Source organism: Lemur catta, chromosome 7 (assembly GCF_020740605.2).
Source record: "Lemur catta isolate mLemCat1 chromosome 7, mLemCat1.pri, whole genome shotgun sequence".
NCBI lineage: Eukaryota > Metazoa > Chordata > Mammalia > Primates > Lemuridae > Lemur > Lemur catta.
In genome coordinates this window covers 75,418,166-75,430,450 of record NC_059134.1, presented here as the reverse complement: position 1 = coordinate 75,430,450, position 12,285 = coordinate 75,418,166, and the positions used below count along the sequence as shown (strand labels likewise).

The 12,285-nt window shown below is 34.0% G+C and overlaps 1 protein-coding gene across 1 annotated transcript in view; it reads right to left on the bottom strand.

The window, feature by feature from the left end:
- The window catches only part of ANO5 (anoctamin 5), a 61,100-nt gene extending 49,078 nt beyond the window's left edge, over window positions 1-12,022 (bottom strand). Inside the window, exons 1-2 of the mRNA XM_045557006.1 lie at window positions 11,906-12,022; window positions 1,587-1,628 (exon numbers count right to left, since the gene is read on the bottom strand). Coding sequence (XP_045412962.1) covers window positions 1,587-1,628; window positions 11,906-12,022 — 159 coding nt within the window. The remainder of the gene's footprint in view (window positions 1-1,586; window positions 1,629-11,905) is intronic.
- Window positions 12,023-12,285: the final 263 nt, after the last annotated feature.

Sequence of the window (12,285 nt, the reverse complement as noted above, 5' to 3'; positions counted from 1 at the left end):
ATTGTTTTAGCTAGCCTGAAAATGAGGAACTAGATTGTTTTCATTTTCAAAACCAGTGTTTCTATTAGTTTATGAGTTTATTTTATGGTATTCTACATCATTTTTCATCCAAGTCAGGCCAGGTAAGCCTCCCATAAAAGGGAATGGATGTATATCAGTCATGTGTGAATAAGACAAAAATCTGATGTTTGAACTGTGACCTATGAAGAGAGTAGATGTATTTACATACCAGCATAGCTGATCTGTCTCAGAAAGAACTAGCTCCCAATGTACAGGAGGAAATGAGTGGAAAAATGAACAAAGAAATATAACATCTATGGAACGTAGAAATTAAGTATCAAAATTATAGTCAAAGGTTATGTCTATGTTCTCTGCACCCCAGCCAAAGGATGCACAATCATCCCCCCCTTTCCTAAAAGAAGATAAAATAACCCAAGAAAACTCAGACTGCTATCACGTTGTACCTTGGTTATAAATCATTAAAAAAAGAAAAAGAAAGGGAAAAAGAACAAAAACATCATTGGCACTCTTATAAGTCATCATAGTATTAGCATATCTTATGAAGTTCACCAAAATTTGTGGAAGCCAACCGGAGCAGAAAAAAAAAAAATATTACTTAGACTAAGTATACTTAAAGCACAAAATTAGATGGGAAGAAAATAGTCCTTTTGCTCCACATCTGTGACAGCCATATTGCATATTTTTTAATAACTAGTATATTTACAAGTGATCATATTGTTTACACTAGCTAAATCTAGGTACAAAAAGAGCAGTTCTGGTGACAAAAGATATGCACAAAGGAATCAGCAAAAATCACATTCAGAGTGTTTGCAAATTAAGGAATAGACTAAGTAGCTAAGAGGATTACAACTCCAATTATTTCCAGAGTGCACAGTCAAAATGGGTAAATATACTCTCCTCCTGAAAGTCAAAGGCTACCTAAGAAAACCCAAACTTCTATCATTATGCTATGCCCTGCTGATAATCTGTAAATTAAAACACACACATACACACACAGACACACACACACACAGAAAAATCATTGGCCTTGTAAGTCACCATGAGGTACATGTTTTAGGACTGTTAATACAAATTAACTAGTGAATGCTAACTGGAAGAAAAAAAACTGATAATCTGTCGCATATAACTGAATTGTATTAAAACACATCATGCTTTTGCCTTGCTCAAAATATGACATAAAGACCATATTTTGTCATATGTGTGTGTTTTTGAATTTATATTTGATTTGTTCTTAGAAATGCCTATTTAATGAAGCAAACATCTCAGTGGCTTCTCTTTGAATAATGTAGTTCATAAGTCTGTATTCCTGATGGAAGTTCATAAACCTCTGGAATTATGTAAATTGTGGGTATGAGGGGGATATATACATTTTAGGAAAAAGGTCCATTGATTTTATTAGATCCAAAAAGTATTAAAAATCACCAATTTTAAACCTCAATTGTCTGGAGACTAGGAATTAGTGACAAAGTCCCCCCCAAATAAACAGTATCCATTGGAAGAAAAAACACCCAGGCTATCACAGCAGCCATCCAGGCACAAGCAGCCTCATTCAGTACTGGCTTTACCATCAGACGCCGCCTCAGGAACAAATTGTATCTCTTTGCAGGCTGTGAAGCAACCAATACAGAGTTAGAATATCATGCCCAGGATTGAAGTAAGAACTACAAAAACAGACACGCAAACCAACTCTCAGTATGATCACTTTATGAATATGTATGTGTGTGTAGGATATTTCAAGCTTGAGGGTAGAAATTAGCAAGAAAAATGAAGAAAAAAATAGAAAACAATAAAAAATAAAGAAGAAAAAGGAGTCTTCAAAGTAAATTTCCCTAAGTCCTTTAAATAGTGACTTTAAATAATAAATACCTATAGACTTGAATTAAGGAAGACAGGAGAGAGAAAAAGAATAATGAAGGAAAACATGGAAACAATGAAACTATAATGTAAAATATTCTGTTAAGTATGCATATATATATATCAGGCAAAGAAAGCAAAATCATCACAATTATGCTGGGATGATGTATGGTAGGAAAGTTTACCCAGGGTTTATTTTTAAATATTTTGTGATCACCCAAAATACAGGAAAAAATAAAAAGTCATTCAATTATTTAAGTGCTGAGTTGTCTCTAATCTTCAATTAACCATAGTCATTACTACAAAGGCAATTACCTGGAATAATCAACAATATTACAAAGAAAATTAAACTTATACTATAAAAAGACAAGCATTGTACATATTTTATAGTATAATGAATGAGTAAATAATCTAATAAAATTATCACTAAGGCAGTTCAATTCCTGTTATAGAAAGTTTTGCTTACACTGGGCTTTCCTGGAGCAGGCTGAAGAGGCCTAAACAACTGGTGACTGATGGGGTCAAAATTCCTGCTCTGTAAACTAATGAGTCTTCTCTGTATAGACATAGGAGCTATTACAATATTGCTGTTATTTTAATACACAACAGATATAAGGTGAATGTTGATCATTGTATAAAGTACATTTTAAATTATATTCTTCTGTTGGCCTGAAATTTTTCACCTCAGCACTTTGACTTTCTCATTATCTTTGATGAGATTCACAAGTTTACTATTTTTCTCAGATGTTTCCCTAAATTCATTACATAATTATTAAGGAAAATGAAAGAGTCCTACACTAAGGGATCAGCAGGACAACATTATAACTTTCATGGGCTCTTTGGGTTAACAAAAAGTTACCTAAAAGGAATCACAGAACTATATGTAAAAGCTAAAACCATGAAACAAAGAAAATCTGAGAGAATCTCCCCTACTCTGGTGTAGGCACATATTTCTTAGAACACAAAAAGTGTGTATCATGAAAATAAAGAGAGGAGAAATTGAATTTCAAAACTTTTAAAATTCGCTTTTCTAAAAACACCGTATGTAAATGAAAAGTTAAGCGACAGACTGAAAGAAAATATTCACAATAAATGCAGCTAAAAATAGTCTTGCATCCAGAATATCTAAATAACTCTTATAAGTCAATACAAAGATAATCAACCTAATTTTTTAAAATGCAAAAAATATTTGAATAGACTGTTCACAAAAGAAGATATATGATTGTACAATATGCCTATGAAAAGATGGGCAGCATGATTATTTATCAGGGAAATGAGAATTGAAATTATAAGATACTACTATCCATCCATTTGAGTTACTAAAATTAAAAAGCTGACAATATGAAATGCTGGTGAGGATTTAGAGCAACTAGAACTCTCATACATTCCTGGTTGGAATAAAAAATGATATAACCACTTTTAAAAATTCTTTTGTAGTTTCACATAAAATTACACATGCACTTTCTATATGACTCAGAAATTCACATACACTTTCTATATGACTTGGGAAATTACCCAAGAGTAATGAAAATATACATCTATATAAAGACTTCTTAAATGAACTTAAATGAACTTTCATAACATTCGTAAGGTCCCAAAACTGAAAACTACCCAAATATCCATCAATGGGTGAATGGATAAATAAATTTCAGTATAGCCATACAATGGAATACTACTCAGCAATAAAACAAAATAAAGCAAACAATAAAACTAAAGATATATTCAACAAAAATCAATCTATCACTATCATTTGAAGTTTTGGATGAGACTTAGAAACATCATGTTGAGCAAAAGAAGCCAGAAGCCAGACATGATATAGTATATATTGTACAACTCAATATACATATTATGTTAGAAAAAAAATAAATCAGTGGTTGCCTAGGGTAAGGGGAGGAGTAAAACAGCCTAAGAGAGCTTGTAGAGGTAATAGAAGATTTCTACATCTTACTGTAATTTGTTAAAACTCATCAAACTATATACTTAAAATGGGTGCAGTTTATTGTATCTAATGTATAACCAATAAAAATGATAATTTTTAAAATATTGTTTGGCTTGAGCAACTAGAGGGATGGATTATGTATAGCTGAGATATGAAAGACAACAGAGCAGATTTTTGTAGGGGAAGATTAAGAATTACATTTTAGACATATTAATCTTGAGATATCTTTTATATATCTAAACACATTCTGGAAAAGCACTTGGATATTGAAGAATGAAGTTCAGTAGAGATGTATTCACTGGAAACTTAAATTTGAGAGTTGATATAATTGTATTTAAAGTCATGAAACTGGATGAAATAACTAAGAGACTGTACTAAGGTATCTGCACCTTAGAGTAGTAATATCTAAATATATACATAGATCAATTATAAATACTGTGCTTAGATTTATAATGATTGCTTCTGGTCAGTTTATTCAAAGGTACCTATAGATAGCTTTGTGCCTATGTCTTATCAGTTGTTAAATATTTGGAATATCATTCCTGAGGTTAACAAGACTTATACTCCTTCAAAACCTGTTAATTGTATATCTGTCATCATTAAAGCACACTTCTAGTGTGCCTTTTCAATTCTCATTCTTTGCTCATGGAACTCTAAGTACCTACCAAACTATTCCTTCCAGTCACTCAGGGTAGTCACTCTGAGATACGTTCTCTTAAGTACAGTTGTCTCCACCTTTTTATATTTCATTTAATGCCTTTAGTGCATGTCTATACTGGCAACTTAGTAACCATTTAGGTACTCAATCCAATCTACTGTTCACTATTTCAAATAAAATGTTAAAGTATGTTAATTGTTCTATATTTATATTATAGAATCATCAATAGTGAAGTTCTATCATATTAATCATGGCAGAAACCACAAGACTCCATTTCTTTCCCAAAAATATGTCCAGTAATATTCTGATGGGTATCTTTGGTTTACTCCAGCAGATCCGCTTTCTACTCCTCTCAACCCTGCTTTTTGTCCTGTGAGGGTGACCAGTGTAGATATCCCTTGACCGCTGGCTTCCCACAGATGATTGGAGGGAAGGAGAGAGGGGGTGTCTTCCTTTCTAAGGTTGGATTCAGGAAGGCTGTATCCCTGCACTAAAGGTCATAATCCTAACTCCAAAACTTAATAGATAATAACAATAAACCAACATATATAGTTTCACTTTATAGATTCCTCGTACCCTTTTACTTAGATTACGGGAAATTAATTACGTACATGTACAAAACTAATTACATATATAAACTTGAGCAAGGTAACCTCTCTATACCACAACTTCCAAATCATGAGATTAAATAATACATCAGAAGTTCTCAATAAATGTTGGCTTTTTAAAATTAATTTTTGCTTACTTTCTATTGATGATATCACAAATTTAATATCTTTGTCCTATCACAAATTTTTAATTCACATGCATTTTCTAGATCCCCAAATTATTTACAATTATATTAATAGTAAGTCAGAGGTAACACCCTAGAATTTGGCCCTTTAAAAGTTTAAACAATCATGAAAGCACAGGAGATCCTTTCAAACTAAAACAATTTTGAAATAATAAACATCAATTTATATATATTCTTCTGTTTTATAAAACCCCAAACATTCATCATACCTATAAATTTGCTAATGGAATAAATCCATCTATTTTAGTCATTTCTGCCTCAATCCAATACTTGGATAAATATTCTACTATCAAGATTTCTTTTTTAAAAAAATGACTGCAATGTAGAGCTTGTGTTTTTATTGCCTTTGATTGTTGGCAGAAAAAATATTTGGAAATGAAGAAAGTGAAATAAATTGTATTCAATTTTTAAATTATTTATTTTGAAATAATTATAGCTTTACATGAATTTGCCAAAATAGTACAGAGAGATCCCATGTACCCTTCCCCTAGTCTACCATAATGGGTACACCTTACATAACTATAGTAAAATATCAAAACCAGGAAACTGACATGAGTACAATATCTGTGTATAACTCTACGTCATTTTGTCACATGTGCACATTAGGGTAAGAACCAGCCCAATCAAGATATAGAGCTATTCCATCCACAAACATCTCCCTCATGCTACCCCTTTAAATTTATGACCACTTTTTTCCCTTCAACATCCATATCCCTAGGAACCACTAATTTGTTCTCCATCTTTAGAATATTGTCATTTCAAGAGTGTGATAAAAATGGGATCATAATGTATATGTTCTTTTAAGATTTTCCTTTTTTCACTCAGCATAATATGCTCTGGAGATCTATCCAAGTTACTATATTTATCAATAGTCCCTTCCTTTTTATTGGTGAGTAGTATCCCACGGGAAGACAGCCACAGTTTTTTAACCATTCAACCTACTATAATACATTTGGGTTGTTTTCACTTTTGGCTACTGCAGATAAAACTGCTACGAACATTTGTGTTCAGGTTTTTATGTGAATATGTTTTCATTTCTGTGAGATAAATGCCCAAGAGTATGATTCCCCAAGTCACATAGTAACTATATATTTGCTTTTTTAAGAAACTGTCCAATAGTTTTCCAGAGTGGCTGTAACATTTTACATTCCTGCCAGCAATGCATGAGAGATTCAGTTTATCTACATCCTCACCAATAATTGGCATTGTCACTATTTTGTATTTTAGCTGCTGTAATAGGTATATAGTGATATTCTATTTTGTTCTTATTTCACATTTCCCTAATGGCTAAGGATATTGAACATAAGCCCATAGCTTAGTGCCCAAATTTCTTCTTTAATGAAATGTCTCAACATATACTTTGACCATTTTTAATTGGGTTTTTAAAAATATTGATTTACTATTAGTTTAATATCAATATTTAATTCTGTAGGTTCTTTATATACTAAAAATACAAGTCCTCTGTCAGATACAGGATGTGAAAATATTTCTCCAAGTCTGTAGTTTGTCTGTTCATCATCTTAACAGGATCTTTCACAAGAAGCTAATACATATACATTTAACTTACCTCATTCAAGTGGAAAGCACAGGTTATATCTCTACTGCACCTTTTCCCTAAATGAAATAAGAAAATGAAGAACATTTTAAACTGGCCAACTGATCATATTTGGATATGTTCAAAAGTATGCATCAGAAGAAAATAGGAATTCACCAACCAAAAAAAAATTCAGAGAAAATATACTGGAAGAAAATATACAAGACCTTCCTGGAGCTAAGTTGTTCAAAAAAGCCTCTAAAAAAAGTCTCACCAAAAACTGGTACTGCCAACTAGCATAACCTCTGTGGAAAGTAGTATGGAGATATCTCAAAGAACTAAAAGCAGACCTACCATTGGACCCAGCAATCCTACTACTGGGTACTTACCCACAGGAAAACAAGACATTTTATAAAAAAGACACTTGGCACTCAGATGTTTATGGCAGCACAATTCACAACTGCAAAAATGTGGAAACAACCCAAGTGCCCATTAATACATGAGTGGACCAATAAAATGTGGTATATTTATACCATGGAGTATTACTCAGCCATAAAAAATGGTGAATTAATACCTTTTATAATAACCTGGATGGAAGTGGAGGCCATCCTTTTAAGTGAAGTATCTACAGAATGGAAAAAAAAAAAACACATGTACTCACTACTAAGTTGAAACTTATAGATCAACACTCATGAGCACATAGTGTAGTAAAATTCAACAGAAATCAAGCAGGTGAGAGGGGGGAGCAGGAAATGGATAAATTCACACCTAACAGGTACAATGCACACTATATGGGTGATAGACACACATAACTTTGACTCAAACTGTACAAAAGTAATTCATGTAACCAAGATGTTTGTACTCCTGCAATATTCTGAAATTAAAAAAAAGGAAAAAATAATAAAATAAAATAAAATAAAATATACATGAATAAAAACAACAAAAAAAGTCTCACTCAAAACTGACTATAATCTAGGGGAAAAGCATCAAATACTAATATGTAGAATACAATCTCTGGCATTAACCTCTTATCAATGCAGTTATCAATTCATAGCCACAAAAATGCTAAAAGGAAAATATCCAATAGGGATGTCCACTGGTATCTTTTAGTTCTCACCCTGTGAGATTTAATATTCTCTCAGGTTATTCTCCTGAAATCGAACCAGACTGGTTGCAATTAAAACACTACCAGAGCACTACCAAATTCTAAATAGGCCAAAGTACTTTCTTGACACAGAGATAGCTCTGTAATCAATATATGTTTAGTCAGCTAGACTAAAATAAATGTTCAAATAAGTTTGTAATGCTAAAGAGTGTTAAGTATAGAATTCAGATTCTTATTCTTTAGTGACTCCAACTTGGAAAAACATTGAGAAATATTTCTCAATCAAAAAACTTTCTATACAAAAAACTTTTTAGAGAAAATGTCACAATGGAAATTTAATAAATTGTTGCTGTCATTTAAAGGCCATCCACAGTAACTGCAATTTTAGGAAGAGTTAGTATATATTTCAAAAATATAAACTATAAATCTACCATTTATATGGCTTTTTCATAATCCAAGAAAAAAATTCATTTTACAAAGCAATAGTAAACATATGTTAAATCAAATTAATTGTACCAAGCTTAAAATGGTCCAATTCCTTTCCACAGGCTATGCAAACCACTTAGTTACTCTCTCAAATCATTAAACCCATAATATACATAAATTTATACTTGACACAAATTCAACCATTATAAGTCAGCTGTGGTATAAAGTCCAAAGTTTTCTCTACAGAGGATTTTTAGATTTTTATCTGTTCATTTGTTAAAACAAGGCTTCATGTGAAAATAAATACTGGTTTGTAAGAAATATCTATTTTATTTTTTATTTTATTTTATTTTATTAAAAAAGGAATATTCATGGTCCATAACTTTGATAGTAAAAGATAAAGATCATTCTTGTTATAATAAATTCTTTGCCTGATTAGCAAAACCTTTAAAATTAACTAAAATCAACCTACTTCTCCAGGCTCAACCCATTGTTCTCTTAAGCCCAGCCCACTAGTGTTCTTTCAGTCTTCTTGTACCTTCTTTCAGTTCCATGCTCCCCTTTCATGGTACCTTAACAATTATTCCTCTGCAAGGAATGTTCTCTGTAATGCTTTCAATCTGTCCCCCAAAGTTCAGTGTTGAGAGGTGGGACCTTTAAGAAGTGTTAAGGTCATGAGGGCTCTGCCATTATGGCAGGAAGGATTTGTTATAAAGGGAATTTGGCTCTCTAACATGCACTCTCTCATCATGTGATGCCTTCTACCATGTTATGACATAGCATGAAGAACCTCACCAGATGCAGCCATTCAATCTTGGACTTCCCAGCCTCCACCAAGTACCTAATAAACCTTTCCTGCTTATAAATTACCCACTCTATGGTATTTTGTTATGGCAGCACAAAACACGACCAAAGACACTATTCCTCTTCCAACCTTTCCCTGGGTAATTTCTCACATTTTTTCAGATAGCAGCTTCTAAGTCACTTTCTCCCCTGGGAAGCCTTCTCTCACCTATCTGACTAGTTCAAACCATCTTAACTGTCTCTACTCGATGGCACTTTTCAAAGTTTCAAATTTATGAGGATATATGTGCTTTTTGATGAATGTCTTTTTTGCCCCCAAAGACTATAAGTTCCTGAAATGTAGACATAATGTCTGATTTTGTTGTTTTAGCATACTGATTTGCAGATTAAAGCTCCATGACAAACATTTATTGAAGGAATGAATGAGCAGGCTAGCATAGGACCCAAGTTATTTGGCTACTGTTCCTGAAAATGACAAGCCAAAATAAATCGAGAACTTGCCACATGTCAGGCACTGTGCTATGTACTAATCTATTTACATACCATTTACATTGTATTAGGTATTATAAATAATCTAGCAATGATTTAAAGTATATGACAAGATGTGCACAGGTTATATGCAAATACTATACAATTTTATATAAGGGATTTGAGCATCTGTGGATTTTGGTATCCACAAGGGGTCCTGGAACCAATCCCTTGAGGGTACTGAGGAATGATTATATATATACACATACAACCATATATACATATATATTATACACATACACACATACTACTCTATAGTTGACAATACAAATCCCATGTCAGCAATTTTCAAAGTACAGTCTCCCAACCCCTGTGAAGATCCCATTTATTTTATGATAATAGTAATACCTTATTTGACTTTTCATTTTGTTGACATTTGTACTGATGGTGCAAAAGCAGTGGGATAAAACTGCTGGTGCCATCACACGAATCAAGGCCATGGCACCAAACTATACTAGTAGTCATTGTATTCTCCACCTACATGCATTCTCAGTAAAAAAAAAAACAAAAACCCATTTTAACTTAAAAAAGTCTTTGATAAAACAGTAAAATTATTAATTTTATGAAATCTTCACCCTAAACACACATCTTTTTAATAATCTATAAAGAAATAGGATGCAAGCATGAAGCACTGCTGCTGCACTCCACAGAACCATGGTTATTTCATGAAAAAATACTTTGCACTGCAAGGTGAAGTAGCTGACTTTTTCAAGAAACACCATTTTAATTGAAAGTATGACTGACAGACATATATGGTCATAGAGGCTTGGCTAGTGGGTATATATTATCTCAAAAATTAATAACATGAATATGTCACTTGATGGAAAACAGCTGACAGTATTTTTTGCCAATGGTAACATTTGAGTTTCAAATGAAAGTCAGAATTTCAGAAAACTTGTATCTGTCACCATGAGCTTAAGAGTTTCACAAGACTGTCTTGATGAGATCAATATTGATATTAATGCGACTTTTTGATATTTTATAATGAAACATGTCAATGTTTGGCAGATCTGCGTAACTCAGTGAACTAATATTTCCCAAATGACCAACATGTGATGTCACAAAATCATGCAGGGGTAAAAGATCCATTTAAAATGCATGTCACACCAATGAATTTTAATGCAGCAAACAATGAAAAGTTAATTTAGATGGTTTCAAATTCCATCACACCTTACTTTTAAGAACCTATTATTAGTTGAATTTTGCTGTAACATCACAGAAGAATATCCATAATTATTTGTCCTTTCTAGGCTCCTCACCCAATTACATTTCCTTCCACAAGACAGTAAACTCCTTGAGAGCCAGAAGGAGCACATTTTGTCAATTGTATACTTTTCTGGAAAGCTGAAAGATTCAAAAGGATAGATTTGTTTCTTCACACACTATGTTCCTTCTCACCCCCTCACACTTACTGCTTCCTAGCTTTGTCACACACACACATGGCACACAATCAAATGTTCACATATGCCATAGACTCAGGCACACTTTTGTACTCCGTCACAGGTCATGGAGTATAAAGATGGAATACCTATGCATCATCACCAAGTCCCTGTCAAAACAGAAGTCTGACTGAAGGGCAGGATTTAAAGCCAACAAATGTGTCAGCTTCTTGCTATTGCTCCAACTTCCTCTAAAATGAATGGAGAAGACTATAACTCATTCTGTGGGCTAAAAATCAGAAAAATGAAGGATCTGGTACCAGTTCACTGTGGGGAATCATCAAATATATGCCAAAAGTAAAGCCAGCCCAAAGACTGAGCCTTGGGTTCTCACTGAAGGCACATTACTAAGAATACACACTCCAACAAACCCAGAGCCCAAAAATAGCTCTTGCATTTACCAAATGGTCTTCTCAGTTTACACTCCTACCAGCAGTATAAAATAAAATCTTTGTAATCAAATATTCACATTACTAAAGGCCAAGTGGTTTAAATACAATGCTTAATGTAGCTGTAAAGATGCAAGCAACTTTACATCAAACATTTAAATTATCTTTTCCAACACTAAACCCCTAGACTGTCTTTTTCAGTGCTGACTATACCATAAACAGCTAAAGAATGCACATTTCATATTAGAACGTCCTTACAATATCAGTCAATAGTTCAATTCCAGCAATGTTGACATTTTACTAGCAGTGTTTGTGTAACTATTTAAGTGTTCTATTACACTTTGCCATTAGAACATCATTTTAAAAATTAGTAGATACTAGAAAATTAGCTGCCTAGAGATCACTGATTGCTTACAGGTTCAACTGTGAACAAAAGAAACTCAGAGACCATTTCTTTCCCGGGTTCACACTCTTTCAGCGTGCTAGCCAAGCCCCCCGAATTCCTCCGCGGCTCCCAGGCGCCTGGGACCATCTGGGTCACTGGTCACAGGTCGCGAGCGCGCGGCGGCAGCAATCCGTAGGGCACCCAAACCCACCCCAACCACCCCAGGCAGGGACTGTCTGTCCCGCGGTCTCTGTCTCGCGCAGGACACGCCTCGCAACGAACGTCCCCGGGACTCGAGCCGCAGGGCCGCCAACGTCCCCAGGGGCCCCAGCGCCGGGGATGGCGGGGTCCACGCGCGCAGCCGGGCTCTTGGCGCCTCTTGGCGGGCTCCCTACCTTCCTCCACCACCA